The following is a 22,710-nucleotide window of genomic DNA, read 5'->3' as shown; positions in this document are numbered from 1 at the left end:
GTGGCGCATGCTTGTAGTCCCAGCTGCTTGGGAGGCTGAAACAGGAGAATTGCTTGAACCCAGGAAACAGAGGTTGCAGTGAGCCAAGATTGTGCCACAGCACTTCAGCCTGGGTGACAGAGACTCAAGTCTCAAAAAAAAAAAAAAAAAAAATCAACATGTAGGAATGTTTTAGGTCCCTCTCTTGCCCTTACATATTAGTCTCCCAGAATTACTGACTCTGCCTCTTTAACTTTGCTTAATCTGTCGCTTCTCCTCTATTGTAAGTCTCCCATCCTTACCCGCCTAGACTGTTACAGAACACTGCAAAACTAGAGTCTTTCAGTTTTCTTACTCCGCTGTCCTCATTTAATCCATACCAGTATACTTGTCCCTATATTCCATACTGTTTCACCCATCTATTCTTGCATATGAATTTTCCTGTCTGGAAAGCCCTTCTTTTCTGATCTCTCATTATCTGGCAGATTCCCTTGCAGTTTTGAAGTTCCAACTCAGAAACCTTTGGTGTTCATGCCTAAGTCCCAACTCAAATATTTCCTTCTCTGTAAATCCTTGCCTTGCTCACCTAACTAGATCACCCCCCAACCCATTTTGTCTCACCTTTGTATCCTAGGGGATACAAAGATACTTTAATCTGTATCATATTTGTGTGTCTGTCTCAATTCCACTGGATTGTAAGATCTTTGAGGTCAGGAACTTTGTCTTAGATATATTGCCAGTCCCTTGGCATAGTAATTGATATCAGGTAGTCAAAATCTTGTTGAATGACATATATTCCTAATAAATTTTAGTAATGAGAGCCTCTTAGTCCCACACTTAGACTATTTCAAAGATAACTCCAACAAGCTGTCAAATCTAGTTTCCCTTACCATAGCATATGAGAAGCCAACACTTTAAAAAGTGGTGATGGTATATTGGCAGCTTGACAGCATGAGGTTACAGAAGAAACTAAAAAGCAGTTACAATTAAAATTTTGTCTTTCTGGAACAATTTGTTGTAGAGGTTACAGTTTACATCGATTATAACTGCATCATAATATAAAGATAACCATGAGTATTAATTTAAAGACCTTATGTTTAGTATGTTATTTGATGAAGGAACTCAAAATATTTTTATTCAGAATTAATAGAATTTCAACAAATTATGTTATATAAACTCCTTTTTAAAAGATAAACTGTAATAAGCATTTAATATGCTTTCTTCAGTTTATGTTCTCTTCCCTTTTTTAAATTAAATTTTCTAAATACATTAAACTTTGTAGGAGCAGTAAAGCTGAAAGTCATTGTAAAGAGTATTATGGATAATACCTTCCTTAACAATTCTAGGTGATTAATGTGCTTTTCTATTATGATACATTGAAAGTGTAGTTGTAACTTCCTTTCTTTTTCTCTTTTTTTTTGAGATGGAGTCTCGCCCTGTCACCCAGGCAGGAGTGTTGTGGCATGATCTTGGCTCACTGCAACCTCCACCTCCCAGGTTCAAGTGATTCTTGTGCCTCAGCCTCCTGAGTAACTGGAATTACAGGCACCCACCTCCACACCCGGCTTTTTTTTTTTTGTATGTTTAGTAGAGACAGGGTTTCACTATGTTGGCAGGCTGGTCTCTTAAGTCTTGACCTTGTGATCTGCTCGCCTCGGTCTCCCAAAGTGCTGGGATTACAGGCATGAGCCACTGTGCCCGACTGCCTTTTTTTTCTTTTTGAGTAATTTAACACATTTCTTATGTACAGGTTGAGTATCCCTAATCCAGAAATCTGAAATCGGAAAAACCCCAGATTCTGAAACACTCGAAAGAAGTGCTCATTGGAGCATTTTGGATTTCGGATTTTCTAATTATGTATGCTCAACTAGTAAGCGTAATGCAAATGTTACAAAATTTTTAAAAATCTGAAATCTGAAACACTTCTGACTCCAAGCATTTTGGATACAACCCAAACAGATGAACTCAAATAGGTGTCATAAAAACTAAGTCATAGGGCAAGTCTGACAAGTCTTGCTGATCATTCCAATTTGTACTGGATTGTATTACTTCTCTCTGAGAAAATAGAAGTATGGTACTATAGTTCATTTATAGATTTATCATTTCCATACCACTGTATGCTAAAAGTGAAAATTAGCCCAAAAAAACTTTGATGTGTATTAATTTGGAAGTCATATTCATTGCACTTTATATTGAAAAAAAAAATTTTTTTTTTAAATGAGTGTTAGGCTGGGCACAGTGGCTCACGCCTGTAATCCCAGCTCTTTGAGATGCCAAAGTGGGCGGATCACCAGAAGTCAGGAGTTCGAGACCAGCCTGGGCAACATGGTGAAACCCTGTCTCTGCTAAAAATACAAAAATTAGCTGGACATGGTTGCAGGTTCCTGTAATCCCAGCTACTCGGGAGGCCGAGGCAGGAGAATCGCTTGAGTCTGGGAAGTGGAGGTTGCAGTGAGACAAGATCGCGCCATTGCAATCCACCCTGGGGGACAAGAGCAAGACTTCATCTTAAAAAAAACAAAAAACAAAAAAACAGTGTTTACTCTATATGAATTAATCATTGACACTATTGTGTATATATACTATTTCAATATTGGTTGTTTTTTAAATATATATATATATTTAGAGACAGGGTCTCTCTGTGTTGCCCAGTCTGGTCTTAAATGCCTGGCCTCAAATGATCTTCCTGCCGCAGCTTCTCAAAGTGCTGATATTACAGGCATGAACCACCACGCCCAGCCTCAGTATTAGTTTGTGCATAGGAATTTTCAGTAGAATACTTTATACAAGTATATAATTTTACTTCTTTTTTGTTGAACTCCCTCCTCAGCTTCCCAGGAATTTTTTACTTCTTAAAGCTTGGGTTGTGCTGGTGGAATATTTTCAGTTACTACTTTGGAAAATATTAAACAGTTCCCAGGCCTTCCTGAGTTTGTTTCAGTTTAAGTTTGAGGAAGCTGCAGTTAGTAAATTGTGGTTGGCAGATTCTGTAAGCAGGTGACTCAGTAGGTTAAACTCACGATGACTCAACTGTGTAAAAGTTATGCCAATAAATAGCTTGAAAGAAAAACTACCTTCCAGACTTTTGAACTGCCATAAAAAGTTCAAAACTATTATTAAAAGTATCACAAAGAATATTAACATGTGGCTTTAGAAGGAAACACATTTTTCTTCAAGTGGTTTTAAAATGTTTTCTTAATTTATCTGATTTTTTTACTCTGGTTATTCTGAGAGGAGAGGACCTTATAACAATGACACTTAGCAAATTGTAGTTAAAATGCTGGAATATTACAGGTGTTGATCAAGTTTATTCAAGGGAATATTGTTATGAAAGATAGGTTTCAGTTGGGTGATCAACCAAAAAACCCTATTAGTAGTTATTTTTAATAATAAAATAGTTAGTTAATAACCGTTAATGTAACATTGCTGTAACTGAACAAGTAAAGATATGTAGTTGTTTGTTGTGATTTGATATAATAGGACATGTATATTAAGATAGTATATCCAATTCCAAAATTACTCTTGAGAATTTTCATAAATTATATGGTCTGTTTATGATATCCATTTCCAATCTTGGAATACCATATTGTTCTGACCTGGTTTTAATTTAGCTACATCATTTTCTGTTTTTAAAAATAACAATAAAATAATTGGGTAAATTAGGTCATCTTCCTTTTTATGTGGCCATATTCCTAATAATGTAGGTAAGTTATTGAAAACCTAGCAGAGAGTATTCAAAATGTTGATTATGCAAGCGCATGGATGGGGAAAAGGGTATGTGGGATGTGCCTTGACATTAGACAGACCTTTGCTGTTTTGCCTTCTAGCTGTGTGATTTTGGAGAAATTACTTAATAATATCAAAATAGCCAGAGGTATTGTTAGGATTAAATGAGGTTAATCTTTGTGAAAGTGCTTCTCGTTCTAATTTTAAAAAATCTTTTAATTTACAGTGGCAAGTAACTCTTAAATAGATAAGTAACTTATCTTAACTCTTAAATAGATAAGTAATCTTTCTGAATAGTAGGGAATTGACTGAATTTTGGTTTTGTGTTCATGTTGATTTTCTTTCTTTCTTTCTTTTTTTTTTTTTTGTAACCGAGTTTTGCTCTTGTTGCCCAGGCAGAAGTGCAGTGGTACGATCTCAGCTCACTGTAACCTCTGCTTCACGGGTTCAAGCAATTCTCCTGCCTCATCCTCCCTGATAGCTGGGATTACAGGCGCCTGCCACCATGCCCAGCTAATTTTTTGTATTTTTAGGAGCGACAGGGTTTCACTATGTTGACCAGGCTGGTCTCGAACTCCTGACTTCAGGCGATCCACCCACCTCAGCCTTCCAAAGTACTGGGATTGCAGGCATGAGCCATCACACCCGGCTGATTTTCTTAATTTGCTATTTATTTTGGCAAAATACTTACAGAATAAGGCATGTAGTCCTCTAGCACAGTATCCGAAACGCTGCATCGAGTTTTTAAAATAAATATAAAATGTATTTTACCTGGTGCTTTTTAAGTTAAAAGTTTGTTTCTTAAATGTGTACATTAGTTTTTTTTTTTTCCTAGAACGTTCATCATCAAATACATACTATGTGGTATGTTTCTGCATACCACATCTGTTAAGTAAAGAAAATATATGCCCTCTAGCTAAGTTAAATTTGAATTTTATGACTTACTTCATGAAAAATGTATTACAGAATTAAATTTTTATTTTTATGACTAGCAAACATTTTATAAGAATTTCATTGAGTAGGCTGGGCGCGGTGGCTCAAGCCTGTAATCCCAGCACTTTGGGAGGCCGAGACAGGCAGATCACGAAGTCAGGAGATCAAGACCATCCTGGCTAACACGTCTATACTAAAAAATACAAAAAACTAGCCGGGTGAGGTGGCGGGCACCTGTAGTCCCAGCTACTTGGGAGGCTGAGGCAGGAGAATGGCGTGAATCCGGGAGGCAGAGCTTGCAGTGAGCCGAGATTGCCCTCCTGCACTCCAGCCTGGGTGACACAGCAAGGCTCCGTCTCAAAAAAAAAAAAAAAAAAGGAATTTCATTGAGTAATACCTGATACAATCAATGTCATACTAATAGAATAGCTTTTTAATTTAATTTTATTATTATTATTTTAAATGAAGGTCTCACTATGTTTCCTAGGTTAGTCTTGAACTCCTGACCTCAAGTGATCCACCCGCCTTGGCCTCCCAAAGTGCTAGGATTACAGGCGTGAACCACCACGCCCAGCTTAAAATTGCATTAAATAACTCATTCTTTTTATAGGCCTTTAACAATATTTCTAGCAAATCTTTTGTTTTTGTTTTTGTTTTTTTTTTTTTGGCGACGGAGTCTTGCTCTGTCGCCCGGGCTGGAGTGCAGTGGCTGGATCTCAGCTCGCTGCAAGCTCCGCCTCCCGGGTTTATGCCATTCTCCTGCCTCAGCCTCCCGAGTAGCTGGGACTACAGGCGCCAGCCACCTCACCCAGCTAGCTTTTTGTATTTTTTAGTAGAGACGGGGTTTCACGGTGGTAGCCAGGATGGTCTCGAACTCCTGACCTCGTGATCCACCCGTCTCGGCCTCCCAAAGTGCTGGGATTACAGGCTTGAGCCACCACGCCTGGCATTTCTAACAAATCTAAAAACTTAAGTATTGACGTGTTAAAAGGTTTTTTTATAGGATAGGGAGGGGTTTTTGGGGTTTTTGTGTTTGTTTGTTTGTTTGTTTGTTTTTTAGACAGGATTTCTCTTTGTTGATCAGGCTGGAGTGCAGTGGTGTGATCATGGCTCACTGCAGCCTCAACCTCCCAGGCTCAAGTGATCCTCCCACCTCAGCCTCTCAAGTAGCTAGGACTACAGGCATGCACCATCAAACCTGCCTAATTTTTGTATTTTTTATAGAAATGGGGTCTCATCATATTGCCCAGGCTGGTCTCAAACTCTGGGCTCAGCGATTTGCCTGCGTCAGCCTCCCAAAGTGCTGGGATTATATTTCATTTGTTTTCCAGAGACTCTAAACAAGAGTCTGTCATGTTACCCATGCTAGACTTTTTGTAACTCTGGATCTCAAGTGATTAAGTCCATATTTTAATGTGAGTATTTAAAAGAATGCAAAACGTATTTTCACTTACTCTGTGTCATTACCAATGAAATTTCTAAATTAGCTAAGTTTCTATGGAGTATGCTTATCATATTTAACTATCAGATTATATTGCATTTTTTGTTGAAACTTTGTAACAAAGGAAATTAGTATGAATAAATTGTTGGCATCAGTCTTTTTCATCTTAAATGTAGTTTCTTTTTCTCATTATAAAAGCAAAACATGGTCATTGCAAAATAAAAAACTTCCATAAAAATACATAAAAGCATAGCAAAGTAGATTATTCATAACTCAGCTAAAGAAATTACTGTTAATATCTGTTATATATCCTGGTGTGTGTGTGTGTATGGAGAGAGAGAGAGAGAGAGATATAATATGGATATATGGAGATATATATAATATATATATAGTATGTAAAATCTTTCTAGTTGGAAAAGTAAAAGGAATGTTTCTATGATTCTATTTGTGATCATTTGAACCAAGATAAAATATTTTTAAAGCTATATCCCATTGCTCAAGTAGATTTCCTTTGGGGCATATTTTAATTCCAGGACATAAATTCTTACAAATATAATGAAAACAATTATATTAAAATGCCCTTGTATTTATCATTAATTCTGTTTTGTTTGCCTGGTATGTTTTAATGTGACTATAATTTGAGATTTGTTTTTTGGGGTGTTGTTAGACATGAAGGTTAAAAAAATTTTTTAAGTCTTATCAGTGCTAGTGTTACAGACAGTGCTTTTCTAAGAGTTGAAACGACTATACTCTTTTATCCTTAGGGAAACATGATTAAGTAAATCAAGTTATTAATATGCTGTAAAGAGTTTGAAAACAGTGGTGCTCAGTTGAGTATTTTAGTTTATGCAGGTTAATTGGACACATTTTTAACGATAAAGGATTAAACTAAAATTGTGGCAACCTTTTCAGCATTGAGATTTCATTAAATTGTAGTGTGTTTGCTTGTTTGTTTTTGTATTGATACTTTTTGTGAAAGCCTTCAGGTCAGAGTCACTTTTCTAGATCAGAATGTCAAAATTAACTGAGAGAGAATAACTTAAAATATTCAGTGGAAGTAGACAGCATTGTAGTTTTCTTTTTCACTTTAAATGAAGTTTGCAGTAACATTTGAGTTCCCAAGAATTGTGGTTTGCCAAAAATTTGAACAGAGGAAAAATTTACAAGTAAGCAGAAAGTGAACTTTGAAGTTAATTTAATGGTGAATTTATATATACCAAGTAATGAAAATGACACGGGAATGTTATTTCATGTAATCCTATTTCAATTTGAAAAATCATGAGTCCATAGAAACATCATAGAACTTTGTACATAAAATGTTAAAATCTTGAGGCTTTAAAATTCAGAACCCTTTTACCATTTTCATAATTTCTCATGACATATACTTCTCTTAAACTTTTATCATTTCCTCCTTAGTAATTAATGATATAAGTAGTTGCAAGCAATGCCAAATGAATGTTCCAAGGAGAGATCCCTGAAATATCTAGATATATAACAGTGGGTTGCTTATAGCAACAGCAAACTTCTAGGTAGATTTCTTAGGACTGTGGAGTGTTTTTCCTTCGTAACAGTTAATGTTCTCGTATCAAGCTGCAGGTTTTAGTTATACTCATTCTCTGAAATGAATTTTTAACCAGTATCAGTTTTACATTTTTCATTTCTTTTCATAGATAAAGGTAAATTATATCGTCATTGTAAAGGACCAGATGCAGTTTTAAAAAATTTTTAACATTCATGTGCTTAATAAAATTTCTTTTCTGAAACTTTTAAACAATTTTAAAAGATCAGTGTTTTTTTAATCAGGACAACTTTGAAAAGACACAAACTTGTTTGTGTCTGAACTTGTTCCAGAAAGGGGATGACTTCACATTATAATAATGTATTGAGAAGATGATAGTTAAGACTATGACAAAAAAAAAACTTTAGAAGAAGCAGTATGAAAATAAGCCCTTAAGGGTAAAGGAGACCAGGTGCTGTGGCTCACGCATGTAATTCCAGCACTTTGGGAGGCTGAGGCAGGTGGATTACATGAGGTCAGGAATTCGAGACCAGCCTGGCCAACATGGTGAAACCTCATCTCTACTAAAAATATAAAAAATTAGCTGGGCATGGTAGCAGTGCCTGTAATCCCAGCTACTCGGGAGGCTGAGGCAGGAGAATCGCTTGAACCCAGGAGAGGGAGGCTGCAGTGAGCTGAGATCACACCATTGCACTCCAGCCTGGGTGACAAGAGGAAGACTCTATCTAGAAGAAAAAAGTGTAAAGGAGATAGTCTATTTTCTTGTTTTGTTTTGTTTTGTTTTGTTTAGACGGAGTCTTGCTCTGTCGCCTAGGCTAGAATACAATGACACAATATTGGCGCACTGCAACCTCCGCCTTCTGGGTTCAAGTGATTCTTCTGTCTCAGCCTCCTAAGTAGCTAGGATTACAGGTGTATGCCACCATGTCCAGCTAATTTATGTGTTTTTAGTGGAGACGGGGTTTCGCCATGTTTCCCAGGCTGGTCTTGAACTCCTGACTTCAAGTGATCTGCCCACCTTGGCCTCCCGAAGTGCTGGAATTACAGGCATGAGCCACCGCACCCGGCCTGTTTCCTTGTTTTATATAATTGTAGTTCCTGTATAGGCCCTGTCACCTTTTGATTCTGTGCAGATTTCAGGCTTGCTCATTGATTTCTATAACTAATCAGTGTTTTCTGTTGTATTTGGCAAGAAATTCTTAAGACCACCAGGCTAATTGCATAAGTCATTGCTTCTAAAGCTTGCTTTGTAAAAAGCTAGGCTTAATTGCCATTGAAGTCAGTTTTGTTCTCTAAACTGACAGTTTACCCATCTTATTTAGAAAATCAGAGTAATCACAGAAATTTAGGATCACAGTTGAGTGAATCCCATACTACTAGCTTAATTCTGATTTGCATGCATTAAGGTCTTGCTTGCATAGTTTAAGGTATTTTGGGTGGGGCGTTGGTGTGTAAATAGTGTCCCAAGTGCTTGGCTCTAAAATATTTGTGTTTGGAATGTATACAGAGAATCAAGAAGTTCCTTAAAAATTATAATAATTTAAAATTCTGCCTACAACTTAAAAATTTAACAATGATGATAAATCTGGTAATTTTTAGATTTTATTATATTATGTGTTGTACAGAATCACATCACCAAAATTGACAATACAGACTCAGAATTATGTTAGAAATACTTAGAAATAACATTTCTTTAACCTTATGTGGTAGAAAGCCTCCTTTCTTCCACTAGCATTTGGAGACAATGTTGTGGCAATATGTGGTGGTCAAATTTTATTTTTTGTGTTTTTTGGGATAGTCTCACTCTGTCACCTAGGCTGGAGTATAGTAACATGATCTTATCTCACTGCAATTTCTACTTGCTGGGTTCAAGTGATTCTCATGCCTCAGCCTCTCAAGTAGCTGGGATTACAAGTGTGTGCCACCACACCCAGCTAAGTTTTTGTAATTTTAATAGAGCCAGGCTTTAAATAACTACCATTGTGAATGCAACTTAAAGCTCTTAAAGCTCCAGTTGTATTTACAGTTATCGTTTTATGAAATGGACAAAACATTTAGCTCTTAGATCCTGTAATGTTTGTGGAGCCTTCTGCATATTATATAAGTTAATATGGTCCTTAAATTCTTATGATTAAATGTTGATGCTGTGAAAACGAATGGTATTCAAAACTGGTAAAAAGTACAGTGTAAAGAAGTGGTGGTATTTTTTTGAAACAGAGTCTTTGCTCTGTTGCCCAAACTGGAGTGCAGTGGCTCAATCTCAGCTCACTGCAACCTCCGCCTCCCAGGTCCAACCTATTCTCCTGCCTCAGCCTCCCAAATAGCTGGGATTACAGGCATGTGCCACCATGCCCGACTAATTCTTGTATTTTTAATAGAGACAGGGTTCACCATGTTGGCCAGGCTGGTCTTGAACTCCTGACCTCAGGTGATCCACCCGCTTCAGCCTCCCATGCCTGGGATTATAGGCATGAGCCACTGTGCCTGGCTTATTTTCATTTTATGTGTAGACAAACTTAATGATTTGCCCATGGACATCCTGGGCATTGTCTTTAAGGTTCACTTCAAGTTACCAATTCCACTTAGGCCTCAATATCTGATGAATATGCTTACCAGCATGCTAATTTTTAGGAAAAAAACCTAAACCTATTTCAGATTTTTAAAAATAGCCTTTTACTAAAATTGCTTTCTTTCGATCAGCGTGGGATCAAAATCGTTCATCACTTTGTTTTGTTTCTAAATAAAGATAAAACTCTAATGCAAAGAATATTATTTGAAAGCAAAAATGTAATAATTATAACATTAAAATGTTGGTGTTTACTGTTTTCCCCTGGTACAACAATCCTTTTTTAGCCAAAAAAAAAAAAAATCTAAACATCATTCTGATTTTCTGAATGTCACTTCCATTTCTAGACTATTTCCAGTTATAGTAAATGAAAATAGAGTTTTATTGTATTTACTACTTTCATCACTTCTATTCAGAAACTAAATTTATCTCATGTAGTTTCAGAATGTAAATAATTTAGAAAGACTAAGCATATTGTATATGATCTTCTTGATTATATGAATGAGAAAAGAATTACATGTATAATATAAATTGTCCTATTTCCTCCTACCATCTCAATTTTTTTTTTTCTTAAACTACTCCTTGTGGAGCAGGGCTACCCTATAGGCAGTGTGCCCAGAGTAGCCCCATCCGAATCTTTATGTTTAATAATGTTTTGGAAAGATAGACATTTTATTGCTTTAGTTTAAATGATAGTCTGGATTCTAGACATCAGAATTAACCACAACTAATCAAATGATGGAATTTTGTATACAGAGACTTCATTACCCCTGCTTTTAATTATGTGAAATCTTTTAATATGTTTTTTTTTAAAAAAAATATATATTTATACCCACACCCACACATACACACACACACCCCTACGTAGACAGCTTAAGAGATTAATCTCTCGTGTCCTTAATAAATCAGGTAAAGACTATAATATCTCTTACTTTTCAATGCATATACTCATTTTTACTTTACTTGGGAGCCCAGAGAAGATGATGATTCCAACCTCTGTATGTAATAGTCATTGACCTAAAGGAGGAAATCTTCTCTTGCAAAGTAGATAATTTTTCTTAAATTATCTACGTGAAAATCAAGTATACTGTTATATTTGGAAGGCTAAGCATTATCCAGAATACATCAGGGAAACTCATTTACTTGTGAAAGTTTAAATAATATATTTACCTTAAGATATTTTTGACTTTACTGGTGAAAAGGATTTGGTATTGATTTAATTTCCTGTGTTCATGATTGTATATAATTCAAACATTTGTGGAAATAAGAGTTTGCAGTCAATTAGATCAAATTGCATTAGTATATTTAAAATTGTATTTGATACATGATGTAGAAGTTTTTAATCTTGCTTCATATTGGTTGTTTTGTTTTGTTGTTTTTAATCAGGAAAAGGCAAACTACAAGCTAAATCCAGCCTGCCTCTTGTTTTTGTCTTTTCCTTTTTTACTTTTTTAGAGACAGGATCTCCCTCTGTCACCCAGGGTGTAATACAGTGACTATGGTGATCATACCTCACTGTAGCTTTGAACTTCTGGGCTCAAGAGATCCTCCCACCTCAGCCTCCTGAGTAGCTAGGATTAGAGGTACAAGCCAGTGTGTCCAGTTACTTTTACATTTTTAAACAGTTGAAAAAAACTGAAAAGAAGAATATGTCATGACAGCTAAACATTCTGTGAAATTCAAATTTCATAGAATGCTAATATAGAAACATTTATTGGAACATAGCCATGCTCATTCATTTATCTATTTTTATGGTATTTTTAAGCTACTTTTCTGCTGTAACAGCAGGGTTGAGTAGTTATGACAAATGGTATGGCCCACAAAGCCTAATGTATTTACTTTCTGGCCATTTACAAAAAATGTTTGCTAGCCCTTATTATAAATCATGAAAATACATGAAAGCCTTCACTGGCACCTTCATGTAGTTAACTACATGTGGTATAGACAGCTGTGCCTTTTGAGCACCCCTGTAGCAACTTTCAAACTTCGTAGACTTCCTGTCTCAGCAAATCCTTATTAACAAAATGGATTCTTTTATAAATTAAAAAGATGCGGTGTGGTAAAAATTAATGTCACTCTTGTGGACTTAACATTCATGTTTTAAAACTGTTGGCCAGTAATCTCAGGAATCTAAGAAGAAGCGACTATTTGTAGTTTTGCTAAACCATGAATTTATGACTGGTGAAACTGGTGTGGCAAAACATGTTCAATCACCTAATCTGATATTCAGGATATAAAATAATTGCTTTTATGGTAATTCTTATACTATCAAAGATGGTCTTTATGGAGAAATTTGTGTAATGGAATAGAATTTAAGAAAGCACACTGGATGTTACCACAAAGGTCAAGGGTTTTATAGCAGAGGGGAAAATCATTCCATTAATAAGCCACATATCAGTATCAATTTGAAAGTGAGCATTCAGTCATTATCTATCAGAAATTGTCCAAAGGAGGAGAAACTGCTCCAGTTTTGTGATACTTCTTATATCCTAAAATGAAAGTGCTACTCTAGACATCAGTTGAGACTTTAGAGCAAATCTATTACATTATTAAGCCAATCTTCTCTGTCACTTAAAAACTAACCACCCTTTGTTGGCTTTTTTGTCAGCAAATGAGACTGTGTGTGACATAAAGAATATATTTCTTGAGCTGGCAAGGAGCACTCAGCCTTATTATCTTAGGAAATGAGTTATTGTTTATTTTTAACACTTTCATAATACTGGTATCATTAAATCTAACCAGACATACCTGAATATTTTAGTGTTCTGAGCTTATATTTTATACTACCTAGATGGTTATTTTTTTCTTTCGAATTAAATAGAAAGTCCATAATCACTTAAAATTACATTAGTACAGTAGTCTGTCAAAATACACATTCCAGCCTGATTTTAACCTTTTCTTTGAGAGTCTCACTCTGCCACCCAGTCTGGAGTGCAATGGCACGATCTGGGCTCACTGCAACTTCTGCCTTCCAGGTTCAAGGGATTCTCCTGTCTCAGCCTTAGGAGTAGCTGGGATTACAGATGCGCGCCACTACACCCAAATACATTTTTTTGTATTTTTTAGTAAAGATGAGGTTTGGTTTCACCATGTTGGTCAGACTGGTCTTGAACTTGTGACCTCCGGTGATCCACCCGCCTCGGCTTCCCAGAGTGCTGGGATTGCAGGCATGAGCCACTGCACCCCACCTGATTTTAACTTTTTATTTTATTTTATTTTTTTGAAACAGGGTCGTGCTTTGTCGCCCAGGCTGAAGTGCAGAGGCACAATTATAGGTCACTGCTGCCTTGAATTCCTGAGCTCAAGTGATCCTCCCACCTCACCCTCCTGAGTAGTTGGGACTACAGGTGCACACCCCACCATGCCTGACTGATATTTAAATTTTTTATAGCAATGGCATCTTGCCATGTTGCTCAGGCTGGTCTTGAGCTCCTGGACTCAAGGGATCCTCCCACTTACGCTTCCTTGAAGTGCTGGGATTATAGGTGTGAACCACCACACCTGGCCCCATTATTCCCTCCTGTACACGTGAAAAAATACCTGCATTTTGATCATCCACATAGTCATTCAGCACAGTGTTAACCTAGAAAAAAAACAGCATTTGGGTATTTTGTAGATCATGACTAAGGTACATCACCAAAGTGATGTTTCTTCTCTTTTACACTTTCTGATTATAAGATTGCATGAGTTTGCCACCCTAAGTCTCCTCTCTTTGATGAGTATTTGACTGTTTCTATATATGGAATGTCACATAACCAGTGTTAGAAGTTTATAGAAAGGTATCTTCTACCCATTGTCTTTCAGTTCTTTGCTTTTGAGTCAGTCTTATTTTATAAGATAATGTTGCCTTTTACCCCTTACATATAAAGAAATATGTCAAAATTTAAAAGGCAATGATAGTAAGCTTTCATTTCTTTTGATTGTGCTAATGAGAGAGAGTGTATGTTGCCGGGGGACAGGGGAGGGGGGCGGGCAGGGGTGGAGAAGAACCTGAGCCCTGGAAGTCACAGAACTAGGTTCACATATCAGCTCTGTCACTTCCTGCTTGTAACCATGAGCCTCTCCAAACATACTATGTATTTCAGCTCACAAAGTTGTTAAAACAATTGATACTGTATGGAAAGCACCCAGCACAGTTTCTGCCATAGTAAATGCACCATTAGGTTAGTTTTTTGTTTGTTTGTTTGTTTGTTTGTTTGTTTTTTGAGATGGAGTCTTGCTCTTGTTGCCCAGGCTGGAGTGCAATGGCACCATCTCAGCTCACTACATCCTCTGCCTCCCGGGTTCAAGTGATTCTCCGGCCTCCAGTCTCAGCTTCCCCATTAGCTGGGATTCACAGGCATGTGTTGCTACCCCTGGCTAATTTTTGTATTTTTAGTAGAGACAGGGTTTCACCATGTTGGCCAGGATGAACCCCTAATCTCAGGTGATCCACCTGCCTCGGCCTCCCAAAGTGCTGGGATTACAGGTGTGAGCCACCGTGCCTGGTCTTATGTTAGCTGTTTTTCTGTATCAGTACATTAAAGTGTCTAATGTTCAATTAGAGTTCATGTCTATCTTTGCAAAAGGGGGAACAAGACACAAGTGAATGATGTACTCCCAAACCTCATTTAAGATGTTTTTTGAACTTTTTCTGTGTTCTGTATATGTTTCTAATAAAGCAGATCTTAGTGAACTGATTTTTTTCCATTTGTCATTTGCTGGAGGTTATAACTGGTAGCTCAAATAGGATACAGTTTATGCAGGAGGAGAGGTTCACAGAGGGTCCTGTCTCTTCACTTAGCAAGGTGACTTGTATTTGAAAAATTAATAGGTATTAGTTATTCAAGATAAAAACTATATATAGGTAACTACTTACTGTCTTTAAAGTGTGAAATGTGAAGACTGTGCCATTAAGTGGATTTTTTTTTTTTTTTTTTTGAGAGAGAATCTCACTCTGTTGCTAGGCTAGAGTGCAGTGGTGTGATCTCGGCCCATTAAGTGGATTTTTAATCTCATACAAGCTCAAGGCACAGCTGAAGACCTTTTAAATTCTGTGCAAGACAGTGGATATTTATAGCTAGTTTGTAATTCCAGACCCTTAATTTATCTTATCTGTAAGTCAGCCTTGTTGATTGTATCTAACATTGAGCACCTGTACAAAATTACTCGTCAGTAAATATATTTAAAAAAAAAAACTAATTGACTTTGTTACAAGATTTACTCATTTAACCTTTAACAATCCTCTTTAAAATAGGAATGATGATGTAACAGAAATTCCTGTAACTTACAGAGTACTATATGTAGACGAAGGGGAGCAGTTCAGCAACAACAATGCTGTCATAAATCAGGCAGTGCATTGGGATACTTTTTGTGGGTTTTAATTAACCAAGTAGTTCACATCATTCAGTACTCAAATGTCATAATTCAGAATTAGATGTTTTAAGAAAGCTAATTTTTGTACATAAGAAAAAATCTTATTAAAACATTTATTAAGATAGAAAAAGAGGGAAATATTAGTAATTCTCCTTTATAGATGAGGAGATTGAGAGACCAGAGTTTGAACTAACATAAAGTCGTATCAGTAGAGGGACTCAAATTAACAGTTTTTAATGGTATTCTTCTATTTCCACTAGAAAATTAATAGTTTATTGTTGGAAAAATATTTGTATGTTGTTTAATGATCTTGAAAATACAGCCCATTATTTTAACCTGTTGAAAAAATATTTATAAGGCTGGATGCAGAGGCTCATGCTTATAATCCCATTGAGAGGCCGAGGCAGGTGGATCAAGAGGTCAGGAGTTTGAGACCAGCCTGACCAACATGGCGAAATCCCGTCTCTACTAAAAATATAAAACATTAGCCAGGCATGGTGGTGGGCACCTGTAATCCCAGGTACTCAGGAGGCTGAGGCAGGAGAATCTCTTGAACACAGGAAGCGGAGGTTGCAGTGAACCAAGATTGCACCACTGCACTCCAGCCTGGGCGACAGAGTGAGACTCCGTCTCAAAACAAAACAAAAAATATTTATAAATAAATGTTGAAGAAATAGATTATATATCCTAGTAGGTATAACTTGTAAAATTTCAACATAGGCAGCTGGTTTTACAGCCCATTATTTTAACCTGTTGAATAAATAAGATATAAATAAAAGAGTTATAAGTTGTAAAATTTCAACACAGTCAACTGGTTATATAAACTGTACTTGTCTGCAAGGTTTTGGCAGTGCTTCTTTAAAAACAGTTTATAGCCAGGCGTGGTGGCTTACACCTGTAATCCCCGCACTTTGGGAGGCCAAGGTGGGCAGATCGCTTGAGTCCAGGAGTTTGGACCAGCCTGGTCAACATGGTGAAACCCTGTCTCTACTAAAAATACACAAATTAGTTGTGTGTGGTGGCATTCACCTGTAATCCCAGCTACACAGGAAGCTGAGGCAGGAGAATCGCTTGAACTTGGGAGGCGAAGATTGCAGTGAGTCAAGATCGTGCCCATTACACTACAGGCTGGGCAAGAGTGAGACTGTGTCTCTGAAAATAAAACAGCACAGAAAAAACAGTTTATAATTCCCTATATTATGGAAAAGGTTTATGGATATTTATGTATGGAAGTTTTAAAGTGACAGAAATTTTAAAAGAACTTGCTGTCAGAGATGTCTGAAATTAGTAATGGTTTTCCTTGTAAAATAGTTTTCTATGGGCCTGGTGTGGTGGCTCACACCTATAATACCAATACTTTGGGAGGCCGAGGCAGGCAGATTACCCTGAGGTCAGGAGTTCGAGACCAGCCTAACCAGTATGATGAAACCCCGTCTCTACTAAAAATACAAAAATTAGCCAGGCATGGTGGCATGAGCCTGTAACCCTAGCTACTTGGGAGACTGAGACAGGAGAATCATTTGAACCTGGGAGGCAGAGGTTGCAGTGAGCGGAGACCACGCCATTGCACTCCAGCCTGGGCAACAAGAGCAAAATTCCATCTCAAAAAGAAAAAAAAAAAAAAGTTTCCTGTGTTCTGTTTGTTCTAGACTAGACTGTCAGCTGATGTGCATTAAGAGGGTTAGAGTCTGATAGGATTTCTAAGACTAGAAATTATTGTACGTACAATAATTATTGTACGTACAATAATACAATTATTGTATTATTGAGGGGGTGCAGAGAAGAGAGATTGCTAGAAAGTTCCTTTGCAAAGTAAAGAAAGACATGTTAATGCCCATTTTTTCCCTCCCAAAATGACAGATTTTGCCTACTTATTTATTTGTATGACATTTTTTCATTCTAGTATTTTTTTCTGCTATAAAGCAGTGCTTCTATATATTTTCCAAGGAACATAGTTAATTTGAAGGCCCTTACTTTGTCCTGTTGGCTTTCACTATGTTTAAGTACATATCAGATAGAATATTTACCACAATATTACTCTAAAAATACAGAGTAGTGCCTTAAAAGCAGTATGAGAAGGAAACATTATACCTGGATAGACTTTGAAGAGTGAAGTATGACCTACTTGATTAGGAGTCCTTTTTTATTTTTTACACTTCAGCCGCCTTTTGGCTTTTCGAAGTTGCCAAAATGTTTTTTATTCATCAGATATAGTTCACTTAGTTTAGCTCTTTTCTATTCACTGGTTTCCATGATCTGCCTGTCCACTTTTTTATGTTTTTTTTTTTTTGAGACGGAGTCTCGCTCTGTCACCCAGGCTGGAGTGCAGTGGAGTGATCTCGGCTCACTGCAAGCTCCACCTGCTGAGTTCGCACCATTCTCCTGCCTCAGCCTCCCGAATAGCTGGGACTACAGGCACCTGCCACCACACCCAGCTAATTTTTTTGTATTTTTGTAGAGACAGGGTTTCGCCGTGTTAGTCAGGATGGTCTCGATCTCCTGACCTCGTGATCCGCCCACCTCGGCCTCCAAAAGTTGCTGGGATTACAGGCATGAGTCACTGCACCCAGCCCTTCCTGTCCACTTTTAAAATAGCTGCCATTTGACAGTGCTGGTCTGTTATTCTTCCCAGCTACTCTCGTGTTACTGCAGCTGATCTCAAATGCAGGAGCAGCAGAGGTACTTTGAGAGAGAGAGAGAACAGAATGTCAGAGTCCAGTGGGAGACCAGCAAATTGTGGGAAATCATGTGATTGTGTGATTCACATCTCCAATGAGAGAGAATCAGTTGTTTCTATGTCTAGATCCACCCTGTTATGAGAGTAATACCATCAGTAATGTATTTTTGATTGTCTGGATGTTTTGGCGCTAGTTTCAAGAAATAAAAATTTTAGCAGTAAAATTACTGGTCAGATGACTGTAAGTAGAACTTAATTTGATGACATTTAAATTAGAACAGAATAAAAGTAGTTTCAAACTCTAGAGGTTAAGTATTATGGGAAGGTCAGTAAGTCATCTGTGTATATATCGGCATTAAAATGTTCACCTCAGTTCTTCCGCCAACACCCTTAAATGACCTGATGTTATTTGATTTGTATATTGCTTCCAATAGTGAATCCCTTAAAAAGATGACTTGAGCCGGGCGCGGTGGCTCAAGCCTGTAATCCCAGCACTTTGAGAGGCCGAGACGGGCAGATCACGAGGTCAGGAGATCGAGACCATCCTGGCTAACACGGTGAAACCCCATCTCTACTAAAAAATACAAAAAAAAAAAAACTAGCTGGACGTGGTGGCGGGCGCCTGTAGTCCCAGCTACTCAGGAGGCTGAGGCAGGAGAATGGCGTGAACCCGGGAGGTGGAGCTTGCAGTGAGCCGAGATCCGGCCACTGCACTCCAGTGTGGGCGACAGAGCGAGACTCCGTCTCAAAAAAAAAAAAAAAAAAATGACTTGAATAAGGCTATACTTTAAAAGTTAGAAAACACATTAATTTCAGATTTTGACTTTAGGACATTGTTGTCAAGGGTCAAATATTACCACAGATTAATTTCTTACGCTTTTTTGTTATACAGTTGCCAATGAACTATAACTCATGAATTTGTGTTTTTGGTACTTTTAGATCGAAGGAATTTTCTTCAGTCCTTAGAACGTATAGGAGGGAAAGTCTGTAACATTAATGGTAGGAGAGCGTAACATGGACCTTTCTTTTAATCTATAATTCTAGGACGACATAGACAGCCTAAACCCAGTTCTCAGGGACAACCCGCAGCTTCACGAGGAAGTGAAAGTCTGGGTAAAGGAACAAAAGGTTCAGGAGATTTTTATGCAAGGTAACTATTTTGAAGTTATGCATTAAAGTTTTTTGGATCTAGGCAACTTATCATATTTGGTTTTGGTTATTCAATTGTGTGCAATATAAATAGAAGGCCCAGTCCAATATTTTGAGTTATGTATATCCAGGAAAATAATAACAGAGTCATAATAATTTTCATAGAAAGTTGATAATTTCATGAGTTTATTAACTTATTTGAGCTAAATGCCTGTCATGAAATTACATACACACACAGGTGTTTTGTTGACAGAAAACTGCATATTATGGAATTCTGTAGGTGTGTCTTTCCTGGAGAAGGAAGCATTGTTTGCAGTAGAGGGTTGCCCACAGTCACCGTTTATTTCCTTTGAAGAATATTCTTCGTATCTGGTAAAAGATGGCCTATTTCATCAGTGCACCTTTTTCAGAAATTTACTAGTCTTTTATTTCCTTTGTTTACTATGTTAAAACATGTGACCTTCGAACCAGTGGGGTTTGATAATTTTTAGCAATGCCCATTTCTGTCAGTAAAATCATGTATTGTAAATACAGGTTTTTTGGAAATTGAATGGGAAGTGAGACAATATGGCATGAACAGTTGTCGAATGTCTTTGTGAATGGAATTTTATTGTTAAATTCCCATGTTTATCTCAACCGTCAACTTCCATGCCATTAAGCATCAAGAGAGAATCCCAAAGCTGTTTGCTTTATATGGGCATGTACAGTAGTGGATCATCTACATATTTAATTCTTCCTAGGTTAAATATTCTTTAAACTTTCTTTGTAGAATTTCAAACACACACAAAAATAGAATATTTCAGTGAACTTTCCTTCACCTATCTCCCAGCCCCAATAACTATCAAATCTTGGCTGATCCTGTGTTGTCCATACCCCCCTTCTATCAAATTTCAGACATCACCCTATTCTATCCATTTTAAAAAACAAAACAATGCTGGAACATTATTCTGAAAAAAGTAATAGTTTTTAAATTTTAAATAGTAGGTATTTCAAGTTTTCATTTGTCTCACAAATGTCAAATATTTTAACAGGTTTGATTTGTTTTTTTAAAATCAAGGGATTCCGAAAAGGTCCACACATGGTGATTGTTTGGTACATCCCCTTTGTTACTCTTTTTGTTCCCTTTCCTTGCAATTAATTTGTTGAAGAAACCAGGCAAATTGTATAAAAATAATATTTTGTTTCTGCATTGTATCCTTAGAGGAGAAAAGATTAAGGGGCAGTATAGTCCCTATTCTTTCTATGCAGAATTGTGTGAGGCTGACTCTAACCTATGTTAAGTAGTGGGAACAAACCAGTGTAAATTGTTTGTTAATGGGAATTGAAAACTGATCATATTTGAAATTACTCTGTAAGCATGTCCTATATTATTTAGAAAAAGTAATACAAAGTCTTATTCTTCAATAGTTAGAAAAGACTGAAGTTTATATAATTCATATGGCTACTAAACAGTGTTTACGCATCACCTCCCTTAAATTATAGCCAGTCAACATCTTTACTTTTCTCTAGATAAACGTATTTAATTTACAGGTCACATGGAATACTTTCTACAGTTCATTGATTTATATATATATTTTTAAAGCTGGCAAAGGATTAATTGTTGAATCTGTTGTAACTGTAGAAGAAAGAACATCAGAAAAATAAATTCAGTCCCAGATCTTTGACTTAAAGTTTTACCTAATCTGTCAACCTCTCACTTTCTTGATTTTTGTAAAAGGGCTAGCAATACTTAAGAGAGAGAAGTAAATAAGCACTTGAAAATTTTGAAAGCACTTTGTAAATTATTAAGGTATAGCAGTTTTTTCCCTTTCAGTTCTTTGTTAAAGTATTTGATACCGTTTTAATAACTGTGAATTAAAGATCATTTTCATCTCAGTATCCTCTTCTGTAGAGTGACTTGTTTTATTAGACATATCTGAATATCTGTAAATATCTTTAATATTTAATTTTTAAATTTTCTAATGGATATCTATACAAGAATATCCTTTGAAAAAGTGAGTTTTACAAAAGTGTACCATATTTTGTTAAAAATTTTTAGTGCTGTATGTATAAATTCACTTAGCCAATCTCTTTTTTAAGCAGCTTTTCCTGGCTGTTAATAGCAAATCAAAATTTGTAGTTGTTTATGGTAAAGTTTTGGCAACTGGAAGACTCAAACAAACATCAAGTTGCAAGTTAACCTTTCTATTTCAACCATGTAAGTCAACTTCCGCAATCTTACTAAGTAGCTTTGTGACCTTACTGCATTCTACGCTATTGTAACTTTGCATTTTGAACTGTTCTCTTATTAACTTGTGATCCTAGAAACCTTCCTTCTCTCTTATTTTATTTCTGTTGAATCAGGAAGTATGTAGGTCTAGTGCAGTGTATATAGTAACTTCAGAATGATTCATTTGAAAGGATATTTATTTATTTCTAAAACATTTTTTTGAAAACTGATAGTTGGATATATTACTATTATACACTAGCTCATGTTTCTTCTAAAAGGCAGTTATTAAATGAAAATGTCTTCATTTAAGATATTTCTTTTTCTTGTGTTTTTTTAAAGGTCCTTATTCCTTAAATGGATACAGAGTGAGAGTATATAGACAAGACTCTGCCACCCAGTGGTTTACTGGCATAATTACTCATCATGATCTCTTCACCCGCACCATGATCGTTATGAATGATCAGGTAAATAGTTCGACTGATATTTTTGTAGAGATTTTAGAAGTTCAGATCGTCTGTGCCCCCCAAAATACATCAACAATTTGATACTAAATAATTTTTTTCTCTATGGTTTTTGGTCCTGTAATTCTGGTAAGTTTAAGTGTATCTGATATTTCATAGAGGTCATTTCAGGTCATAGGGAGACAGTGATGCTCAATTTATTTCAACACTGATAAAATCGTTCCTAAAATAGAGGCATTAAACTCTTTTAATTGATTAGTCTTTTTAAAATCCTTAGATCAGCTAAATTTTCTTTCTCAGAGTTGCAGTTTTTCTGTCCCTCCAGTAATAAAAATGTTTCCCAAATCGTTTCTTTTCATCAGTGAAAACTTAAACACAAACACTACAGTTCTTCTCACATCAGATGTCAGTGTTGATATGCTCAATTAAGTTTTATGGTGAATCTTAAGGATTATAGGTGTCCTATGGAGTTTCTTTGTTTTGTTTTGTTTTGTTTTTGAGATGGAGTCTCGCTCTGTCACCCAGGCTAGAATGCAGTGGCATGATCTCAGCTCACTGTAAGCTCCACCTCCTGGGTTCACACCATTCTCCTGCCTCAGCGTCCTGAGTAGCTGGGACTACAGGCACCCACCACCACACCCGGCTAATTTTTTTGTATTTTTAGTAGAGACGAGATTTCACCATATCCAAGATGG

General features: G+C 36.6%; 1 protein-coding gene across 6 annotated transcripts in view; it reads left to right on the top strand.

Moving 5' to 3' along the window:
• Nucleotides 1–22,710, top strand: part of JMJD1C (jumonji domain containing 1C) — a 367,699-nt gene that overhangs the window by 295,422 nt on the left and 49,567 nt on the right. For 3 of the 6 annotated variants that reach the window (XM_023205126.3, XM_023205123.2, XM_023205122.3), the window contains 2 exons: nucleotides 19,241–19,346; nucleotides 21,894–22,018. Coding sequence is in view for 4 of the 6 variants with exons in the window: in XM_023205123.2 (XP_023060891.1) it covers nucleotides 19,340–19,346; nucleotides 21,894–22,018 (132 nt within the window). In the remaining 2 variants the exon portion in view is untranslated. The remainder of the gene's footprint in view (nucleotides 1–19,240; nucleotides 19,347–21,893; nucleotides 22,019–22,710) is intronic. The other 3 variants (XM_023205127.2, XM_031936177.1, XM_023205124.3) reach the window with 1 other exon arrangement.

The sequence above is a fragment of the Piliocolobus tephrosceles genome, chromosome 9 (assembly GCF_002776525.5).
Source record: "Piliocolobus tephrosceles isolate RC106 chromosome 9, ASM277652v3, whole genome shotgun sequence".
NCBI classification, from domain to species: domain Eukaryota; kingdom Metazoa; phylum Chordata; class Mammalia; order Primates; family Cercopithecidae; genus Piliocolobus; species Piliocolobus tephrosceles.
This window is presented reverse-complemented; position numbering and strand designations above follow the sequence as displayed.